Source organism: Podarcis erhardii (genome assembly GCF_964252035.2).
Source record: "Podarcis erhardii genome assembly, chromosome: 1".
NCBI lineage: Eukaryota > Metazoa > Chordata > Lepidosauria > Squamata > Lacertidae > Podarcis > Podarcis erhardii.
The window spans coordinates 88,076,897-88,099,789 of record NC_138497.1 but is presented as its reverse complement, the minus strand read 5'-3'; the positions used below and the strand labels follow the sequence as shown (position 1 = coordinate 88,099,789).

At 45.6% G+C, this 22,893-nt stretch overlaps 2 protein-coding genes across 4 annotated transcripts; one reads left to right on the top strand and one right to left on the bottom strand.

Moving 5' to 3' along the window:
• Window positions 1-149: 149 nt before the first annotated feature.
• LOC309336414 (keratin, type I cytoskeletal 18-A-like) lies at window positions 150-10,477 on the bottom strand. 2 transcript variants are annotated; one of them, XM_081852110.1, is made up of 8 exons: window positions 9,921-10,477; window positions 7,577-7,659; window positions 6,147-6,303; window positions 4,514-4,678; window positions 3,622-3,747; window positions 1,964-2,184; window positions 883-911; window positions 150-324 (listed from the first exon to the last, which is right to left on the bottom strand). In XM_081852110.1, the coding sequence occupies exons 1-8, from the start codon at window positions 10,302-10,304 to the stop codon at window positions 227-229; spliced, it is 1,263 nt and encodes a 420-aa protein (XP_081708236.1). In that variant the 5' UTR covers window positions 10,305-10,477; the 3' UTR covers window positions 150-226. The 2 variants fall into 2 exon arrangements, with proteins under 2 accessions (XP_081708236.1, XP_081708237.1); XM_081852111.1 differs by lacking the exon at window positions 883-911 and having other exon boundaries at window positions 9,921-10,473.
• Window positions 10,478-10,769: 292 nt separating this feature from the next.
• Window positions 10,770-22,529, top strand: LOC309331673 (keratin, type II cytoskeletal 8-like). 2 transcript variants are annotated; one of them, XM_081844008.1, is made up of 9 exons: window positions 10,770-11,203; window positions 15,941-16,149; window positions 16,359-16,419; window positions 17,954-18,049; window positions 18,290-18,454; window positions 18,608-18,733; window positions 20,194-20,414; window positions 21,202-21,251; window positions 22,267-22,529. In XM_081844008.1, the coding sequence occupies exons 1-9, from the start codon at window positions 10,910-10,912 to the stop codon at window positions 22,272-22,274; spliced, it is 1,230 nt and encodes a 409-aa protein (XP_081700134.1). In that variant the 5' UTR covers window positions 10,770-10,909; the 3' UTR covers window positions 22,275-22,529. The 2 variants fall into 2 exon arrangements, with proteins under 2 accessions (XP_081700134.1, XP_081700133.1); XM_081844007.1 differs by having other exon boundaries at window positions 10,775-11,203; window positions 22,296-22,529.
• Window positions 22,530-22,893: the final 364 nt, after the last annotated feature.

Genomic DNA, 22,893 nt, shown 5'->3' with positions numbered 1-22,893 from the left:
AGTAGATGAGGAACAGCAGCACTTGTTCACTCTAATGCTAATGTGGTTTATGCAGGGTCCAACCTCTGTATTCCAGGTTGTCTTTTAATATAGATTTTGACTAATCACAGTAAACTGTGCAAGCAAATGTCATGACAGGATGTCCAGAGTTGCTAAACATTGTTTCTTTTATTCAGCAGTAAAAGGAACTTGATACAGGGATTAGCAAACATCACACTGGACAAGCCTACTGAATCACTTCCTCCGATCTCTGAGTCACCACTCGCCCATCCACAATTTCTTGTGTGGTGACCACCACCTTCTTAATGGTCTGTCTCCTGGTGTCTGCAAAAGAGGAATAAAAAGTAACTGGTTAGAGTGTGAAGCCTAGGATGGACTCGGGAGACTAGATCAGAGATCAAAAACTTGCTTTTTTAAAAAAGGAAAAAGCCTGAAGACTGCCTTTTGACGCTGCTAAATGCAACCTCCACCTTGAGGACACCTGTGCAGCTTTCAATTGAGACTGCAACAGCTGCTTGTCAATGAGAAACAGGGCTGGTTCCTAGGGTACACACTGGTAAATATGAGTTCAAGCTTTGTATGTGTGCATTACATCCTCCAATGCATAAAACTGACTTCCTGAAGATACTTGGGTACAGCCAACTGGCTTGATACAGCACTGTGCTTGGAGCCCCTGTGCATGTTGAACAATTTACTCAGTTTAGAGTTTTTCACACCAAGCCACAGTCCTGTTGGTAGAAAAGCAAACAACAAAGCCTGGGAGAGTGTTTGAACTGTGAGGCCGGGAGAACAACAAGCAGGTTTCAGGCAGACACAGACATGCAGAAGCAGGCAGCACTGTTCTAAGTAATGTCTACTCCTACATCATAGAGGAGAACTTACCTGCTTTGCCTGAGTTCTGCAACTCCCCTCTGAAAATACAAAACATGGCAGCAGTTTGTTTGCTTCATCCTAGGACAATTTGCTTACCGTGAGGGCTTCCTGCTACAGATTTGCTTACACACCTGTGCCACTGAACACATTGCATTAGCTTCTACAGCCATATTTCCCATCTGCTGCCTTGTTTCCTCCAAAGTCAGTGCGGTTACTCAAGGGACTGAAATGATTGTTAGCAACCTTTCTATCCCTCGTAGCTTGACAAAAATGAGGCTGCCAGCATCAGATGCCATGAGGGCTTCTGCAGCTTTAGGAATGGCTTTAGAGACAAAATTTCACTAGTAGACACCTTGTCACATCACACGGCTACAATGATAAGAGAAACAGCACCAGTGGGTTTTCCCCTTGATGCTGTTCTGAAAGATGCAAGTGCCTTCCCATTCTATACCTTAAAACCACCTGTCTTAGCTAATGGTCTTCCTCATTCATGAAAAAGCAGAAACTGAGTTGGCTCCTCTGTCCCACAAGGCAGTCAGCTCAGAGACAGCTAAGTCATGTACTGGTTGCAGCTCTAGCTATAGAACTGAAGGTTGCGAGGGTTCAGACCTAATTAGGATGTAGATTTACTTAATCTTTTACTACCCTGATCTAGGGAAGAACAGCAAAGCACAAATGATTAATAATCCTATCCTCCTTTCTTTATAATCTTGTAACTTGATGCTATGCCCAATATGAAGGTAGCTCCTGGTATATTTTTATTAGGAAGCAAGTATTTTCAGATACATGCAGTGCTAGAAAAATTATGTCCTATGGATAGATACATCACACAGAATTTGGAGTGGCTGGAAAACTAGCAGATGTAGATTTCTGAAAACATGCCCCCCTACCAATGTCATATTGTGAATCAAACTTGGTAGCATGGATCATACAGGAAAAACCAACCAGGGAGCCAGGAATGGCTGCAGCTTCCTGTCAAATGTAGGTTGGGGAAGGGAAAGTGAGCCTGGTGGAAGAACTCCAGGGACATTCAACAGGCATATGACGAAGAAGTACAAGGAAGGAAGTCAGGGGCATAACCCTTCATTACCTGTCTGTTGCCCCCTCGATCAAGCTACGGTAGTGTTCAATCTCGTTCTCTAGCTTGGTCTTGAGGTCTAGCAGGGCCTCATAGTCTCGGGCCTGCCTCTCCAAGTCAGCGCGGCAGGCTGCCAGCTCATCTTGCAGCTTGGCAATGATATGGTTGAGATTGGTCATTTCATTTTGATAGTGCTCTCCTGTGTTCTTCAAGGTATTCTCCAGCGTGTCTATCTGCATCACAAAATGGTTTGGGCTTATGCAGTGAACAAAATTTGATACCCTAACTTTTATACAGAATTAGGCATATAGCAACAACAAAAAATGAGTGAATATTGGCCAGGACTCCACAAATTCTGTAAGAGCAGCTCTCTTACTTTAATGAGTTTTAGATTTGTTCTTTCAACAGTAGTACCCTCATGCGTGTTGACTCACAAAAAACAGCTTCTGAAGCTGAGCAGAGCTTTAAGCATAGGTTGCTTTATTCATAGAGGAAGAAATCCCCTATTCAGGTAGGGGAGTCGATATGTTCCATGGGGCGAACAAAAGTCTCTGGGGTAAATTTAAGTCTCTCTTGGGATTCCACCCAGTGCTTGTGCAGCTTTCAGCCATTGCCACACCTTTAAAGTTTAATTCATATTAAAATAGACATCCGTGCCAAAACAAATGACATTTAATAGGCCCAGTCTGTAATATTTATGCAGCTTGGGGAGGTAGAACTGGTGCTTCTTGTGAAGCGGATGTAAGAAAAGCTGCATCCTTCATTCACCCACAGCTGGAGCAAGGAGCAAAAGTGTGCGTCCTTTCTTACAGTAGCATCTGTCACTTCTGGAGCCCAGCAACCACAGGTGTGAGAAGCCTGGGCTGACTCAACTTGCATAGGGTGCAGTGGCTGTCCTAGAAAATGGATATGGAGGACAGAACTGTGTGCAGTGCATCACTGGTCCAGCACCCCTTGGCTAGCCGGCTGCCCTCTGATGTGAAGGACCATGAGCTATTGCTAGTGCTGAAGTCAGGTCAGCTTCTATACATAGAATGGGGGTGAGCGGGGTCATCACAACCTCTCTCTTTAGCAGTAATAGATCTCAAGCCAGCTCTGGGTGCTTGATAAGGCATTGGTCAAAGCAATCTTTCTCACTTCACTCTTCACTCCAAGTTGATTGGTCATAATAAAGGTATTTTGCTTTGGGGGTCAGTTCCTTTAATTCTAAGTTCAACCCTTAGCTGTGCATTCTGATGTAACAGACCTCTTATTTGATGGATTTCATCTCTGAGGAAAAACTATCTAGAGTCACTGGGGGTGTATTGGTTACAAGTGCTGAATTAAGACCCTGGGTGGCCTTGGGCCAGTTCCCAACTCTCAACCTAACCTACCGAACAGGGTTGTTGTGAGAATAAAATGGGGAGGTGGGGAGAGCCATGGATGCCAGCTTGAGCTCTTTGCAAGGAAGTTGGGATAGAACTGTAATAATAACTGAATAATTTTGATACACAGATGATTGACAAAGAGCACGACAGGAGACGACACTCCTGCTATAAAACAAGTAGTGGTACTTCTTCACTGCCTGTTGCATGCTTATAATTTTCAGGAAGAAGTTATTCACTGCTCAGGAGAGCCTCTTATGACCTATACTGGGAACTGGGAAGGAAAGAGGGCACCCCTCTTCTTACCGTTTTCTGCAGAGTCTGGCGTTCAATCTCTATTCCCTGGAGCTGCCGACGAAGCTCTGTCAACTCGCTTTTGGCTTCTTCCAGCGCCTGGGCATGCACATCTGCTTCTTGAGACATGGAGTCAAACTGCAAGGGTGAACAGTAATGGCAAAGGGAAGTTAGTGTGGGGCAGAGAGCCATGCTCCCTCCTAGGGATGAAGCAATCTTGTTGGTTTCTCACAGTTTTTCGATTTTCCAATCATCAGTTCTCCACATTTCCATGTCATTTTGTGATTATTGTTTTTTAAAGGTCCCCGTGAAAAAATGCATCAGCATTTTAGTGAGTTACTCCTAATACACACGTTTGTAGGCAAGTTCACCTAATATACTCATTTTTGCAAAGCAGCCTCCCCAAATACAATGATTTTTGGTACGTTCTTTCCACTGCTACCTGCCATTGAATGCATACTTTACCTTAGTACAGTGGAACCTTGGTTGTCAAACATAATCCATTCCGGAAGACCGTTCAACTTCTGAAACATTTGACAACTGAGGTTCAATGGGTGATCGGCAAATTCCATTGCGAAAATGTAGAAATGCGCCTCGGAAGCCATTCGACTTCCAAGGCACGTTCGAAAACAAGCATTCACTTCCAGGTTTTCGGCGTTCGGGTTCCGAATTTTTCGGCTTCCTAGACGCTCGAAAACCGAGGTTCCACTGTATATGCATTCCTGCTTGGCTGGAGAATGGCACTGCAAAATTCAGAGAAGTGTGAATTCTGAACAGTGGCTGGGTTTCAAGTTTGCGTATTGTTTTGGGGGGAAAGTGAATTAGGTAGATTTGCCTTTAAATGTGAACTCAACCCATTTTCTGTCCCGTCCCTACTCTTCCCCTTCCCTAGTGCCCTCCTCACCTTGGTTTTGTACAAGTCCTCAGCCTCGGAACGGCTCTGCTCAGCCATTTTCTCATACTGGTTGCGGATCTCAGCGATGGTCTCGCTCAGGTCATGTTTCTGTGGATTATCCACCTGCACTGTTATGTCAGATTTGGCGATCAGAGCATTGAGAGCCTCTACTTCCTGCAGACCATGCAGAAAGGGAGAAAGCCTGTTAGGGGGCAGAGGTCAATATGGCCTTTGGGGGGAAGCATTTGTCTCCACAGAGAAGCCTGAAGTATATGTACACTTTCCTATTGTTTACTACTGTCTCATCTCCCTTCTGTTTTAAGAGTTTAAATCGTAAGTACTTCACTGCCGGATGTCCCCACACATTTTTCTCAGAACATGATTCCATGGGATCTAGAGATCTTACTTATTATTCTTATTTTTATTATGTATTACGTGCTTTTTATATTGGAATTTTAAATTGTGAAAAGCCCTGAGATTGATGCATAAAGGGTGGTCTACTACTACTACTACTACTACTAAATAATAAATAATAATAATAATAATAATAATAATAATAATAATAATAATAATAATAATAACTGTCTGCAGCGTGAGATATTTCTCAGCTGTATCTGTTGTAACAATGGATGCTAGTCTGGACTTTTTACATGGTTTATTACTGCAGATCATGGCACATCAGTGCAGCTGTCATAGCTTTAATATAAAATATACCCCTCAACAAACTATGCACAACTCTGGTACCAGCTCCTACCTTAGACATGACCTAATAGGGGTAGCAGACAGTTTTACTGTAAAGATCAGCTTACTGATCTCTAGTTTCCAGAAAAGTTTAATCATCACCCTCCCATAAGAAGGAACTGGATTTCACATGGGCAACAAAATCTTCTTTCAAAAGTAAATTATTCAGGAAATGTATAGGTAACTTGTTGGTTATCCCCAACTAATGTTGTGACCACTCAGTTTCAAACTTATCTCAGGACACAATGGCAAACTTGCATGAAATAAACAATGCATCAAAGGGTTTAAGGTGTCAGATTATTCAGTCACTCAGTTGGCTCAAAATACTATTTGAACCCCAGATTTTCAGTGGTCAGGTAGCTCACACAACAGGCCCTCCTTTTTGCTCTATAATCTCAATGATCATCCTTGTGCTTTGCTTAATCACTGCTTGGGGGAGAGATACTATTGGCTTGCTGACATAGGATCCTGAAGGGGAGATCTTAACTCTCACGGAAGGTACAGTTATCTATCCCCGACTTGTGCTCCGCTTATGACCAGATCAGGTGTACTCACTCTCCATGTTTAGGTAGGGCCTTTATTTTACCCTCATAATTAAGGTGTACATGAACCGTAGGGCTTGTTGCCTGCATAGTTGTAGCCTGAAGCAGCATCTTTCATTCCGTGTAAGCTTTCTTTATTCCTCTGGTGTGTGTGTGAATGTCATTATTGGCTATAAATTATTATTATTATTATTATTATTATTATTATTATTATTATTAGGATAAGGGCAAGCATGTATTTACTATGGACACACATACTGACTACATGGGAAATATTCCAATCCTCTCAGAGCTGTGTGTTGAATACCTGGGGGTGGACACAGGGGTGGGTTCAGACGCAGCCCTTGCCATACTGTTACCTCATGGTGGCTTTTGCGCAAGTGAGCCAGCTCCTCTCTGAGGGACTCCAGTTCCCCTTCCAACTTCAAGCGGGAATAGTTGGTGTCATCGATCATTTTGCGCAACCCATGTGTGTCCTTTTGCACACTGTCACACATAGCCTGCTCTGCATCCAGTCTGGAAGAAGGGAAGGAGGAAACAAGAAACAAATGAACAAACAAGTTGCAAGGCTGAAACCAAGTGCAAGTAATGGAACAGACTTTCACTTAACCTTTTAGACCCGGGTGTAAATCATGCTCAGGTATTTTCCCAGACCACCTCCACATTTGGGGGTGAGGGTTAACTTTATTTAAATATTGATATTAGTATTTTAACATTTTAATCTATTTTCATGGCCATTGGGATATAGCTGGTACTCTGCTGTCTCCCTGGTACTCTGTTGTCTCTTCTGGCTCTGGTTGAGTGTCGGATTAGACGCATGTCTCACTCAAAAATTTAGCAGCAGCTTTTCAAACCTTTCCTGACTGCCACTTTCCTAGATAGATAGATAGAGAAGGCTTATATGTGTATGTTTTAAAGCAAATGTTAAATTTCTATCCCATCATTCAGCTATGAAATCTAAAAGCAGTTCATGTGATAAAAGCAAACTACAAAGAATAAAAACACCAATCAATCAATATAAAACTGACAAGGAACAAGAATCCAACAAAGAACAAGAATCCAACAAAGACCACTCCCCTCCTATTGAGTCAGACCACTGGTCCATTTAGCGACACTGGCTGTCAGCAACTTGCTGGTGTTTTAAGCAGGAGACATTCCTAGCCCCTCCCTGGAGATGCCAGGGAGTGAACCTGGGACATGGTGGCTCCAAGCCACATGTAATCAAATTTACAGAATTTATCGTGAGGTGCAGCATAGCTGAAGAAAGAGGTGAGTAAATAAGGTGCAGGAAGGATGTCAGGGTTGGAGGTCATTAATAGAGGTCCCAAGGAACAGACAATTAGCCATGTATACAACAGATTCTATCCTCATGACCCAGGTATCTTTTACAGGCAATGCAATCATAAGGACAAGAAACATTAACAATTTGTAGTTGTGTGTCAAATACTAATTTCAGTGTAGAACCTCAAGAACTGCACTAGCAAAATTACTCCACAAAAAGTAACATACGCTAAAAGTGTGATAGCCAGTTAACACTGAAGAGTGTTAAATTAATTGATTAGAAAGTGAGAATGTTTCACTTTGAACCTGTGAGAAAGCAACATTTTCAAGGGATCCCAGTTTTTATTTTTGAATCTTCTTTGGCATATGGAATTTACACAAACACCCCAAAAGACTTCATTGTGATTTCTCCTCACATTTAGGTGTCTGGAATAGAATTATACACTCTTTCCCCATGCCTGCTTTTATGGTACAGTTTTTGTAAAGGTTTGTAAACAAAACAACTTACTTATGCTTGAAGTCATCAGCTGCCAACCTGGCATTATCGATTTGCAGAAGCAGCTTAACATTGTCCAAATTGAGGTCTTCCACCTGACACGGGAAGGAGCAGTTGTATATCATGTACAACACAATCCTATGCAAAAATCCCACCGTGTTCAAATAGGTTTGCATCAATCCCATATTCTCGGCTCCTGTTGAAAATCAGCTGCACCTAGAGGGTTGCAGTCTGGATAATCAAATGTATTTGCAAAGCAAATGAACATATTTGTTTTCATGTGCATGGCAGACATGTTCTTTGAACCATTGCATTTGGTTATACAAAATAAAATCTAGGAACCGATGGCTGCAATGTTTGCTCTGTGCTATCCAGAGTAGGCCATTTATGAGACTCCATTTTGTTGATGTGTAACTTGTTGGTAATGAAAATCTGAATGACTGAATCTTCAATTCAGTGTTCCTGTTCTGTCATAAACCACTACATCAATAAGATGTGTTGTTTTTTCTCTACAGGCTGGGTGTATCCTAGCTGGATCATGTTCCCTGTCAAACATTGTGTTCCAGGAGAGCCCTTCCTCCTTTCTCTTTTAAACTGATGTGAACCACTTTGGGAATCAATGTCTGAACAGTGGGATAAGAACATAATAACTCAACACACAAACTACCCCTCCTTTTGAGCCACTCTAGTGCATTATGGATGGACTAGCCCTTGCAAACCACCTATAAAAAGCTGATGAGCTGCTAGCCAATGCTCAGCTCTGGGAAATTTCCTATGAATGAATCTACCTGGTTAGATGCTGCACATCTCAGCACCTTTCAACCCTGGTGTTACAAGAACATGCTGAAAACCAGTTGGGCAGAAATGTAGATTCCGCTAGGTGGTCAAACAGGTAATCCAAGGATATTAGCCTGAAAAGAAAGCTACACCTACCAAACCAAGGGCTTGGATTTCCAGCTACACTCAGCTTTTTAAATATGAGCTTACAACAGGGAAACAATTGGAGTTGTATGCCTCACTATGAAACCAGTACATTACAGTTGTGCTTTCTTTTTGGGGGGTGGGGGGAGGCAGGTGTTAGAAAGGGGAGGGTTAGGTGATTTTTTTCCAAGGAAGTTATTACATCCCCACATTTTGGGAGTGTCTGGATCCTCCTTTGTTTGGACATGCAAGCATCCCATACAAGGAAGAAAAGAAAGTCTATCAAGAAGGGGTTTTATTTCCATACAACTCTTATAGAAAGGGAGTGGGGGAATAAGCTTGTATTTTTAACCAGACTGTTACCAAATTGTCAAGAGAAAACAGGATCAAAAAGTTATATGGGTGTGGAGAGGGTGCTTGGTTGTTTTCTGGAAAAGCTGGGAAAACATTTAGACTGCACACGCGCATACACAACACTTTATTCTAGAATCCAAAGTGCATCTCCTCCAATTTAAAAGGTAAAGGGACCCCTGACCATTAGGTCCAGTCGTGACAGACTCTGGGGTTGCAGCGCTCATCTCACTTTATTGGCCGAAGGAGCCATTGCACAGCTTCTGGGTCATGTGGCCAGCATGACTAAGCCGCTTCTGGCGAACCAGAGCAGCACACAGAAACGCCGTTTACCTTCCCGCCGGAGCGGTACCTATTTATCTACTTGCACTTTGACATGCTTTCAAACTGCTAGGTTGGCAGGAGCAGGGACCCCATCATGGGGATTTGAACTGCTGACCTTCTGATGGGCAAGTCTTAGGCTCTGTGGCTTAACTCACAGCACCACCCATGTCATATGCTTTTCATTGGTGTTTATATGGATTGTGGTAATACCATGTACATGAAGTGCTCTGTGGCACTTTTAAAACACTGGATATCCATAACGCAAATGGGTTTAGGGCTGAGTCTGGCTCCTTTGCACCAGTTCTCCTCCAGTTCTGCTTTCCACCATTCTCTCTTGCCTTCAACCTGTATCAGGTCAATGTGTCCCCTTGCCCACTGACTCTACTCGCCCAGTTTCTGACCTTTCCACCCATGCCTTTATCTTTTGCACTTGCCAGAATCGCCTGGATTTACCTGCAGTACAAACACTGGGCAGCAAAGCGCTAGCAATCACGCTTTCCAGCGAGTTCCATTGAACATAGTGGGGAAGAAAACGTGCGTGGAAGGAACCGTGGCCTTGGCGTGTGTAGCTGTGTTGGGGTCCTATGAAGTGCTGGAATGATCTGCAGATGACCATCCGTACCTGGAGATGGAGAATCACCTGAAAGGCGCTCTACTGTCCTCTCTTGCCAAGCCCACCAGCGTTTTGCGTCCCCTCCGCTCGCATCCCTTTCCCACCTGCCAGGTGTTTCACCCCGTCCCTTTCAGCCGCGCCCCTCACCTGCTTGCGCAGCTCGGCCAGGGGCCTTTCGCAGGCTTCCCAGTCTTTCTGGCCGAGGGCGCCGGCCTTGCGCGCTCGGATGGCGGCGATCTCCTCCTCCAGAGCTCGGTTGGCCACCTCCAGCCCGCGCACCCGCTGCAGGTAGCCGGCCAGGCGCTCGTTCAAGCCCTGCAGCGCCTCCTGCTGCCGGCCTGGGCCCAGCCAGGCGGGAGCCACATCCGCGCTGGCCCGCGCCGCCGGGAGCGCCGCGTGCAGCCGGGACAACGAGAACCAGGAGTCGGAACCGCTGGAGCTGCCGCGCACGGAGCCCGCGGAAGAAGCCGGATAGAAGCGCCCCGAGGCCGCGGACAGGGAGCCGCTGCGCGGACGAGAATAGAACGACATCGCGCCACCTGGCGCGCTGGGCGCCCGCACCGGCCCCTTATATCCTCCAGGATGCTCATTTGCATGCCCAGGTAGCGGCCAGCCAATGGGAGAGAGCCTAGCTGCCACATTGGTAGAAGAGAACCCGTTTGCCTAAGCCTCCTTTGTTTGCACGAGGGATTTTTTTTTTGAGGGAGGGGCTTTCGCACAAACTTTGGGCAGCCTTTCAGGCGCTCGTCTTGGACCGCCGTAATAATCTCAAATAAGAAGGACCAAAGGGGCGGAGCTATGCAAACAAGTGGAACGCACTCGTAGGTGGTCTACACAGAACACTGAGCTGGCTTTAGCGGTGTCGTGCGATTGGCCGGGCGAGGCGATAGGGGCGCGGCTATGTTAATCAGAGTGCAACTCGATAGCGCGGATGCGTGAAGCGCAAGTTGATGTGCAAATATGCCATCACGCTCCACGTTACGTGAAGCCCTGGGAAGGGGGGGGCGCTGATATGCCAATAAAGTGCCCAGGTGTGCAAGGGGCGGGGCCTTCTGCATCTCCCCTGCTATTAAGCTCGGCCCAGGTACTGAACACCTGTATTCCTCTTGCCGAGCCAGCGCTGCAGCCCGCGCACCATGAGCACCAGTTACCCTCGCCCGGGGAGCCTGAGCTTCAGCAGCCGCTCCCACGGCTCGCTCTCCAACCGGGGCTCTTTGTACCGGGCCAGCCCGGGGAGCTTCCAGCCGGGGCTCTTCCGACTAGGATCCACTTCCAGCGCCTTCCCCGGCTCTCCCCTGTCCGCCTCGCCCGCTTTCCTTCTCTCCTCGCTGCCCACTTTGGAGATCGACCCTAAACTGCACCAGATCCGGACGGAGGAGAAGGAGCAGATCAAAGGGCTCAACAATCAGTTCGCCTCCTTCATCGACAAGGTGCAACCAGGATGCGCGCGTGGGGCGGGACGTTGCTCTGGGGTGGGGGGTGCGAGAGAGGGGGGGAAAGGGGTGTTGGTGGTGCCTATTGAAATGAACATGCCCAAGCTAGTGTAGACCCGTTGAAACGGATGGGCTGAGTCAAACTTAATTTACTACCACTCAGAGAGATTGCCCCTTTGCGCAGGCAATGCTGCTCCAATCAGAGTGGAGAATACGGAGACGGAAGCATTTATGGAAGTTCCAAGTTCGTGTCAACTTGTATTCAGGTGTCTGAAGTTATGGGACCCTGTTGTTAACATCTATCCTTGTTGTTATCACTACGCAGAGCCCAAACCTCTGCCAGGCACAGTTTCAATAGATGTTAACCTAACGCTGGCAATTACTTGCAATTACTTCCACTAGGTAAAATTTGGAACACACAAAAAAAGTGTCTTTCACGCTCATCCCCAGTGCGTTTATTTATTCACAGCACAACAAAAAGCACAGCTCCAAACAGCAGAAAAACCATTAAAAACCAACAACACAAAACTTGATAAATTGATTTCCATAGGTGCTTCCTTCTAGAAACCACTAGAGATGGTGCAAGTCAGAGGATGCAAAGGAGATGCTTGATAGGAGTACCTGTTTTCCCTAATGGGGCAAGTAATAACTTTGGAAAGATAAGGTTTTATATTGGCTGCAGTCTTGTTCCGGAAAATAAGCTGCATTGGGAACAGTGTTATTTCTGAGTAGATTTGTTCAAGATTGCACTGCAGATGTTTCAGGGTAAGCTGTTAAAACTCGGGTCTCCCTGAACTGTGATCCCAGTGTGACGTGGGTTCTCCACACAGCTAGCTTTGAAAAGCTTTAAGGAGATGGGAGTTATGATCACAGATCTCCAGAGTATGATCTACTTTGGCTGTGAGTCAAATACTGCATTATTTGACTAGCAGACTTTTCAAGGCCTCTTTCCAAGATTATAAATTGGTGATTCCAAGAATTGGACTTTCATGGAAAGTATTACACTCTGTTTATATATAGGGAATGGAGAGTTAGATGTATACCCAAGTCTAGAACACTGAACTAACACATGTTCAATAAAGATGGACAAAGACTGGTAAGGGGGTGGAGGAATAATTTTTCATCCTTCAATAAATATATACTGAAAGGGTGTTTGGAAAAACTGTGCTAAATATCACACCACCAGACAAATACGATGCTCATATCACTAACAAAGGGTTTTCCAACATCCCAATTTCCCAAAACTAAGGTGGAGTGTAATCATCCATGTTGTTCAATTTTACTGTAAACTGAGGAGTAGTTGAAACTTAAGTTGTTTGCTTAAAATAAAAGATCAAGCTCTTTATTCTGGGACCAGGAAGTAAAACGAGATCTGATGTAATTGTGAATTGTAGAATGTGGATGTGCAGGTTCTAAAAGGAATATGGATATCAAAACTGACAGTCAATTTACTAATTTTTCCCAAGGTGTGAGCTACAGGAAATTGTGCAAAAGTATTTCTTTCATATACACACTCACTATAAATTATTTTAATCTAATATGGATTTTTCCCCCCTCCACAAAAATGTTCTGCACTTTAGTGCAATTCAATAAGTGTCTACACAGAAGTCGCAATTACCGTATTTTTCGCTCTATAAGATGCACCAGGCCACAAGATGCACCTAGTTTTTGGAGGAGGAAAACAAGAAAAAAAAAATTCTGAAACTCAGAAGCCAGAACAGCAAGAGGGATCACTGCGCAGTGAAAGCAGCAATCCCTCTTGCTGTTCTGGCTTCTGGGATAGCTGTGCAGCCTGCATTCGCTCCATAAGACGCACACACATTTCTCCTTACTTTTTAGGAGGGAAAAAGTGAGTCTTATAGAGCAAAAAATACGGTAATTCAATGGGGCTCATTTTCAGATACAGAATTTTGGCCTCAGTTGTACATTAGTCTGGGTGTGCATGTGTGTGTGCTGGGGGAGGGGTTTCTTTTCAATCTAATAAAATACTGTCTTTAAAAACTATTTATTTTGAAACTACAAACCAGCTCTAGGACACACTGCTTAAAGAACGTTAACAAATTTTGCAGTCCAGAAACTTCCAGTTTCTAACAGGCACGCTGTCCACAGAAACATTTCACAAATTTGTTTTAGGTAGCTGCATATACACCATACATTGAAAGCACACAGCTTCCTCCCAATACTACTGGGAACTGTAGTTTTCCAAGGGTGCTGGTAATTGTAGCTCTGTGAGAAGGAAACTACAGTACATTGTTTGGGGGAAGTCATGTGCGTTAGATGTGCGGTGTGTACACAGCTGTTATTAGGAGGATCGCCACACCTGTGAGGGATGCTGTATATGTATCAAAATTCCTACAGAGCAGCCAAAGATGCAAATGCTCCATTGTGTAGGAGACAAAATTTATCCCTCCTGCATAGCAAGCTATCCTTGCCAACCTTCCCAGCTATTAAAGACGCAGGATGCCTGTCTGTATTCTCCTTAGCCAGTGAACATCCTACATGTTCGCTTGTGCTGAGAGACAGTAGCCATTTGTTGCATTCAGCAGTCCAAAATATGTGAGGGATCGTTGCATGACATGGATTCACACCAAACCCACCGTGCAAATCAATGCAGACATTTTGAAGGCACAAAGCAGCCTCCGAAAGCTGCTTCTGAAATATCCCTAAGCATGGTACCTGAAAAAAGTGAGATCTTTGGGTAGGTGTTTGGAGTCCTCAACCATGGCTCAATGGATTGCTTATTTTACTAAAACTATATGTGTTGCAAGACAGTTAAATGAAGGCTCCAATCCTACTTCTAATGTAATGCGTCATAACAATGAAACAAAGAGGATTTGCGCCCCCTGGTGGACAGATGTGTCAAATGCTAGTGCTTGGTTTTCCTGAAATGTTTCACTAAATAACCACCACCGCTTCAATTCGTAGAGCTAGCTTATTTCACACTCCTTCTTCTGATACAGAATCCTGATATCAAGGAGTGGGTGCACAGTGATTTTGCCCCTACTCCATGTCTCTAAATCTTTCCCCCAAAAAGGGAGACGACAAAGGGGAAGGCACATTTCCCAGCAATCCCAAATCTGAGGAGTTGGGGGCAGAAACTAGAAATCTCGTCTCAACTGTTTATGCCAGGGGTTGTCAACCTTGTCTCTACTGCCCACTAGTCGGCATTTCAGGATTCTAGGGGGCGGTAGGGGGTTCTACGGCACAAGCTGAATACTCCTTCCATCGAGCACTGGTGGGCGGTAAGGAAATTTTACCATCAAGAAAGATGCAATAGTGGGTGGTAGGTATAAAAAGGTTGACTACCCCTGGTTTATGCAGTATCACATAGCACTGAAACATTTTGAATTGGAAGACTGAAGGCATTGGTCCTTCTTTTTTTCCTATGTTCAGGCATGAGTGCTGTTGCTTATGTCACCAAAAGGGTAACACCCATGCAGAAGAGAGAAGTAACAGCCAACCTAAGTATGGCTGCCTAAGCCACTCCTGTTTAGTCTCCATTCGGGGTGCTCTTGCCACTGCTTTGGGAAGAGATATACACACAACATGAGCCACAATCCATATCTACCCTGTTAAAGGTAAAGGGACCCCTGACCATTAGGTCCAGTCGTGGCTGACTCTGGGGTTGCGGCACTCATCTCGCTTTATTGGCCAAGGGAGCCAGCGTACAGCTTCCGGGTCATGTGGCCAGCATGGCTAAGCCGCTTCTGGTGAACCGGAGCAGCACATGGAAATGCCGTTTACCTTCCTGCCAGAGCGGTACCTATTTATCTACTTGCACTTTGACGTGCTTTCGATCTGCTAGGTGGGCAAGAGCAGAGACCGAGCAACAGGAGCTCACCCCGTTGCGGGGATTCGAACCGCAAACCTTCTGATCAGCAAGCCCTAGGCTCTGTGGTTTAACCCACAGCGCCACCCATGTCCATCTATCCTGTTGTTCCTTAGTAAATACTGTGTTTTGATGCCTCCCCTGCCCCAAACTAGCTTTGATCCAAATGGAGGAAAAGTAATGGTGTGGCCATGTACACAGCCCAATACTAAAATGAGACTGACTAGTGTGGCAACACATCCTTTCTGTCCTGTTTTGCTCTAAAGGAATTGTAGAAATGAAGGCAATGGAGGGTTGGGGCATCACACAGAAAATCTACCATTTCTCAGTCCTGTGAACGATTGCATGTGAGTTAGTTTGTTTCAGTGGGTTAAAAAGAAAGAGCAAGGATTTCAGGCAGGATGTGATGCAATGAATGAAAGTAAAGAGTCATTAGATTTCCTTTTGAATTGCCCACCCTGTGGAATGCCCTCCCATCAGATGTCAGGAAATAAACAACTATCTGGCTTTTAGAAGACATCTGAAAGCAGTCCTGTTTAGGGAAGTTTTTAATGTCTGATGTTTTATTGTATTTTTAATATTATGTTGGAAGCCGCCCAGAGTGCCTGAGGAAACCTGGCCAGATGGGTGGGGTATAAATAATAAATTTTATTAATTAATATTATTATTGAAATGCACTGTACGTCTGAATGGTCATCTCATCGGAATGAATCAAACACAGAGCACATAGTGGGGTTTTTTTAGAAACCAGTCACAAATGGCCAGACAGAAGCATTGCCTGAGTAATCACTGAAAGGTGTGGTGGGATTCTGGACCCTGAACAAAGCTGCTCAGGGCTCCCTGCCCCAGTGCCCATTTCATCTTATTATTTATTTATTTATTTATTTATTTATCCATCCCCGCAGGTGCGAAAGTTAGAGCAACAGAACAAAGTGCTGGAGACACAGCTGAGGCTCCTGAAGGGCAAAGACCAGTACAAATCCAATGTGGGGCGCATCATGACAGCCCACAGCCAGCCCCTCAAGCAGCAGATCGATGCACTGAAACAGGACAAGGTGAAGCTGCAGAATGAGCTGGACCACATGCAGGCCTACCTGGATGAACTGAAAAGCAGGTGGGTTTGCGAGGTGCAAATGAGATGCATTTCAAATTGAGATCTTGCATGCCTAGCAAGGCAAGAAGTGGCTAGCAGATACTTGGAAGAAGAGCTACAGGTGCTGTGGAGAAAGGAAAGAAAGCCTGGAGGGCAAGGAGGTTGGAAAACAGGGCATAAATACCCTGTTTGCCAAGATCAAAAAGCATCTCCTCTCCCTCTCTTTGTAGGTATGAAGATGAAATCAACCGGCGTAACCAACTTGAAAATGAATTTGTGCTTACCAAGAAGGTGGGTCTTGGAGGTGAAAAAAAAATCTACACATAGAACTTATAGGGCATAGGGTTCCAAGGCAGTTCTCCCTATTCCCCACAGCCAGGATAGCCAGTGGGTGCCCTCAAGGGGTCCAAATCCCAAGATATATAAGCCACTTAGCAAAATGCTCACCAGCCAAAGGCAGTCCAAACAAACCAAGGCGAAGAACATGAATCAGTCTAGGTTCAAACCATGATCCAGAGGCCAGGTCCAAGGTCACTGTTCAGCTAAGATATAACATAGCAAGGCAGGGGAACTGGAGCCAGGAGCCAGAGACGTGTGCTGTTTCCAATTACCAAAAGGCTCAAGAGGGAGAATTTATATATTCTGGCCTCCTAGAGCACACCCTAATTACAGCTGCTGGTGGTGAAGGGCTCTCAGGGATTTGTTACTCATGAGGAGATACCTTACTCACAAGCAATGGTACCGACTCAGCAGCAGACAAGGGCTCAGGAGCCATGATTCAGGAAGTCAAGAGCAGAACAAGAAGTTCAGAAGTGGATGGATGCAATTAGGATGCTTCCCTGCCCCTCCCGCCAAGCTTTTAAAGACGAGGCATGCTGCACTTTCTTGCCTTGTGGGAACATTGAGATTGCAAGCATGCACTCCATCGGGGTAGGTAAGGCTGCTCCCATTTGTGGAGGCAGTTCCCAGGCGATAAGACAGCATGGCTTAATTATTAGAGTGTTGGACCTGGGTTCGAATCAGCACTTGGTCATGATGTTCACTGGGTGACCTTGGGCCAGTCACCATCTCTTAGCCAAACCTACCTCAAAGGGTTGTTGTGAGGATGAAATGGGGAGGAGGAGAGCCATGTAAACCACCCTGGAAGGTAAAGGTGGTGTATAAAATGTAATAAATATAATTAATAAATAAAAGACTGCTGTTGAATCACTGCCATCTCCTGGTCCACCTTCCCCTGCATCTTGGCAGATCAAAGGCCTCTCCAGAGTCTACTAAGGCTCTCTGTTTTGCAGGAATGTCAGAGGGGAGATCTGGCATCCCTGCTCCCCCTTCCAAAGTGATTGAAGTTGTTATGTACTGAGTTGAATAGGATCCAAAAGGCAGGAGTCTGATTGGTCCTAGAACAATAGGACCCAGAATGCAGCAGTCTGATTGGTCCACAGGAGCCACCCAATCCAGCTCCAGGTGGAAGTGAATCCGCAACCTGATTGACCTACAGGAGAATCCTGGAATTAGCCAATTATGTGGGGCCCATTGTCTAAATAATGTATATAAAGCAGACATTCTGGGGGAACTTCCATTCCTCACTACTATGAGCTGAATACAGAGCATGAAATCCACACTCGACTCCGAGTGTATTTCAGAAGTCATGGTGGAAAGGGGAGATCCCCTCTCCTCCAAGCCAGCTTCCCACAATTCACCCCTCTACTCTGTTTCTTCTTCCTCTGTCAGAGCTGCCAACCCAATCCCACTGCAGGGCTCATGACAGGTGAATCCTGTTCTGACCCAGGCATGGGATCTGCTGATTACTTCTCTCCCGTGACAGGACCTAGATGACATCTATGTGCAGAAAGTGGTTGTTGAGTCGAAGCTAGAGAGCACCTCCAATGAAATGAAATACCTCAACCAGCTCTTTGAAGAGGTGGGTGACAAATGGGAGAAGAGTGGTGGGTGTGTTTGGTAGGGGTGAGTGGGAAGAGGGTCGGATTATTGTCCCATCTTCTGGGTTGAAGGTTCACAAGGCGTACTCAGAGGAGATGAGAAGGGCTTGGGCTTTGCTCCATGATTATGTTCTCCATCTGAGATGACCTGTCATCCCAACCTCATCAACAATGTCATTATTTCTCTCTCTCTCTCTCTCTCTCTGCTCATCCACACCCAGGAGACCCGGGAGTTGCAACCTCAGATCCAAAATGCAATGGTCACTGTGGAGATGGACAATAACCGGGAGTTGGAGATGAAGCATATAATTGATGAGGTGAAGGAGCAGTACCAGGCCATGGCTGCCAAAAGCCGTGATGAGACAGAACAGTGGTACAAGAACAAGGCAAGTAGCACATTTCCATCACGTGGAAGTGTGTGCATGCAGGCATGCATAACATATATGCATATTGTTGAACATAACATTTTAAAGAGAATTGGCTGGTACCTGGATGAGGCTGTTGACTAAAACCTCCTGGTTCTTCTCTTTACCTTCCAGTGTGATGACATAGCAAGACAGACTCAGAAGAACCTTGAGGATCTGAAGAGAGCCAGAGGGCAGATTGCTGAGCTGACACGCTACGCGCAGCGCCTTAATGGGGAAATTGAGGCCCTGAAGAACCAGGTGAGCTGTCTCTGGGCAGAAAACGAGTCTTATTTAAACTATTGGTGAAAGTTGAGAGTTTACACTAACAGGGGAAATCAGACTGCACTTACATCCCCTTACACACTCCACCTCTCATTCCTCAGCCATCCAACCATTATATGATTGCATTTCACAGATAGGTTATACCTTAGGTCTGCAGATAGCATCATTCTTCATAAAGAAGTGGAACAGCTGGAGGGGGGATGAGAAATGGGTAATTTGGTCTTGAGGGGGGCATGCTTCATGGATCCACTTCATGTCCCCATTCCAAATACACTGCTAAATGAAATGTGTGGCCCAGAAGGCCTTCAGCTGCTTCCAAAGGTCTACAGCCCAAACACTGATTCTTTTTGATGGGTAACTTAGGCTACTTCCAGATGACCTGCTAATTGAGCATTCATCCTCATTGGTTTGCATAAAGTTTGTGGGGAGGTTAGGTGACATGGGCTGTTCATTGAGTACAGTGGTACCTCTGGTTGTGAACTTAATTCATTCCGGAGGTCTGTTCTTAACCTGAAACTGTACTTAACCTGGGGTACCACTTTAGTAAAGGGACCTCCTGCTGCCGCCGTGCCCCCAGTGCACAATTTCTGTTCTCATCCTGAGGTAAAGTTCTTAACCTTAGGTACTACTTCCAGGTTAGTGGAGCCTGTAACCCGAAGTGTTGTAACCCGAGGTACCACTGTATTTATTATGATTTGTTTGCAGGGCACCACATCAAGCAACCCCCCCCCACACACACACACTTCTCAGTGCAAAAAGTCCTATTTTAATGGGTTTCCTGCACAAGGTACCAAATCCACTCTAATTGTACAACCTGAATTTTCCATCATGGGATAGACTCCCACCCACACAATAGCAACTTTCTGGGCGTGACCTTAGCAAATTGTTATAATGAAAGAGCTGAAGAAACTGTGGACACTTCGACTGTCTCTCTGTTCAGGTGAGATTCATTCACTTGCTGGTCAATTCATGTTGTGCAATTTTAAACAGATTAGGAGGTCTTGTGCAACAAACCTGCTTCTCCAAAAGATCAGAGTTTCTGCAATAAAGAAAAATGAAGGGGAAATTCACAGGAAAGCATTGGGTAACACCTGCTGGCAACATCATCTAAACTCCCTGCAAACAAATCAGAACGAACACTCAGTAAACAGGTCATCTGGAAATGCCCTGTATCCCCAAACTGAGGAACAGGAGAAGGGCTCGTTTTTGCCAAAGCTTTCTCAGCTCTTCCTTTGCTATTCAAATTGGCAGCTGGGGAAAATAGGACAAGCAGCCGCAGCCAAATTGGAGCAACCATGCAGCCCCAAAACAGGATCTTCCCTATCACGCTATGATAAGAGACAGGCCTTGCCTCCAGTTTCCTACTGTGGGCTTTCCCTGTGGCTTCCCACCATGGTTTTCGAGCAGTCTCACAGCTCCTCTCTCCTCCTGCCCAGCGAGCCAACCTGGAGAGTGCTGTGGCGCAGGCTGAAGAGCAAGGGGAGCAGGCTGTGCAGAGTGCCAAGGGTGCCATCCAAGACCTGGAGGAGGCTCTGAGGCGGGCCAAGCACGACATGGCTGGCAAGGTGCGAGAATACCAAGAGCTGATGAATGTCAAGCTGGCCCTTGACATAGAAATTGCCACCTACCAGAAACTGCTGGAAGGAGAAGAGAACCGGTAAGCAAGGTCCTGTGGGTGGTAAGCAGTGTTAGTCCTGTTCAGAGAAGACTCATTGAAGCTGATAGACATGAGTCCCTTGGATCCATTCATTTCAGTGGGTCTGCTCCGGGTAGGATTTAGTTGGAGGCAACCCTAACTTTAGTGGAACTCACCATGCATGCATGGGGCGGGTGGGAGGTTGGTGAATCAGTCGCTCTGCACCTGGACATCTAGGATTGACTGTCACGCATGACATCACTATGATGTCACATGGGAAGCTGCATTCTACAGAGTCAGACTGACAGTCTATCTAACTCAGTATTGTTTACACGCTGTGGGCCACAATCATGGTTTTGGAGGTTGTTTGCACTAATGAGTGTGTGGCCACCCCACTCTGTTGGTCGGTCTGTGTCTATCACACACACACACACACACACACAGAGAGAGAGAGAGAGAGAGGGGGGGGGGAGAGATTTCTCAGATGATCTGTGCAGATCAGTTGAGGGAGTGAATTAGCATCAGCCCCCCCCCCCTCCTTTCATCAGATGCACAAACTGATTACCAGGGAGGGTGCTATATTTAACCCTATCAGGTGCTTTGCTCCACTCATCCCAGCTTTCTCTCTCTCTCTCTCTCTCTCTCTCTCTCTCTCTCTCTCTCTGTGTGTGTGTGTGTGTGTGTGTGTGTTTGCCATTGCCAAAATCAGCAGGGGGTTGGGAGGTAAAAAAATAAGTGTGGGGTGGGGGCACTTGAAACACTAAAACACCCTTGTTCCATCACATGTTTCCCCCCCCCCTTCTCTCAGGATGGGTAGCCAGGCTCCAAGCCAGCAGTTCAGTGCTATAGACAAACTAGGTAAGTATATTTCCTACTCTGATTGAAGCTGTGTATGAAGTTCCCTAGAATAGTCCCAAGCCTGTGGTAAAAATGGGTGCTCATAAAATGGAGGCGACTGGTAACTCCATCAATCTCTCCTGCCATCCTCTGGATTCTTCTGGTAACACGGCAGCCCCATCCTTGCCAAACGGGTTCCCTTTGAGCTTTTCTAGGTTTCCTAAACAACTAAACAACAACAACAAAAATTTTTTTGCTATTGTCATCACTCATCACTGCATTTTTCAAATATTTGTTGAATATTTGCTATCTCCGTTGGATACTGGAAGACATTCGATTTTAGCATTTAGTATCTGGCAGTCTGATACTGATTACAGTTCTTGATAGTTGATTACGTGTCATGGCATTTGGCATTTGACAGGGAAGACTTCCCACCAAGTGTGTCTGCCATGATGTGGACCCAGCTTAGTTAGCTGTTATCATGAGGTCTCAGTATTTAAACTTTTACATGGTAGATGAACAGAAAAAGGTAGAAATATATTTTAAATGTAATCAAGAGATTTTGTGTACACAAACACTACAGAAGGCTCCAGAACACCTCAGTTTTTCTTATGCTTGTTTGGACTGCCTCTTGACCTTAATACTGAATGATGCCCCACAAGAAGCCAGAATTTCATGTAATATATTGGGTGCCTCCTATCATCTGTAGGGTTCTACATCCTCCTTAAAATTCCACCTCTGCTCAAGACCCTTTGGGTTCCTCAGAATGGTATCCTTGCTCAGTCTCCATTAGTACAAAATTTATTGGTCCGGTTTCTGGTTCTATGTCTGGGTGTGTGTGTGTGCGCGTGCGTGCGCACAAATTCATGTCGATCACTCACTTAGAGCAAATGGCCAGTTGGCCTTCTGGCTCCGGGACCTGCTGCTAACTTGCTTGAATGGCATTTCTAGCTGCCTCTTCTTTCTCAAATCACTTTGGGGAGTCAAATCAGGAGTCTCTTGCTTAAAGCCATCCTTCTTTGATCTCTTGACCCAGATTTCTAAATCCATCCATTGCTTATGCAGCTGGGCTCCTGACACAGGGGATGGCGCTGCCTGCCCACAACATGGCACCTGGGGGGACTTCCTTGACCAACAACTCACTGAAGAGGCCCTTGCTCATCAAAACCATCGAGACCAAGGATGGGAAGATCCTCTCTGAGGCCAGTCACATCTCAGAAAAGTAGCCGAAGCAGAACAAGCCAAAGGGGCAATCAGGCCCCAGTGCTTAAAAATAAATGAGTGTTTTAAAGCCTTCTACAGATCCTTGTTTTCTTTACTTGTCCACACAGTGGGTCTATCTCCTAAGCCATCATAGGCAGGCCAGAACCCACTGCTGGTAGGCTGGTGTGGGTGATGCATCTCTTTAACACAGGGATGGGGGACCTGCAGCCCTCCAGAGCAGGCTTCCTCAACCTCGGCCCTCCAGATTTTTTTTGGCCTACAACTCCCATAGCAGGACCAGTGGTCAGAGATGATGGGAATTGTAGTCTCAAAACATCTGGAGGGCCAAGGTTGAGGAAGCCTGCTCTAGAGGTTGACGAACAACTCTCATCAGCCCAGCCAGCATGACCATTGTTCAAGGATGCTGGGAGTTGTAGTGCAGCAAACATCTGGAGAACCA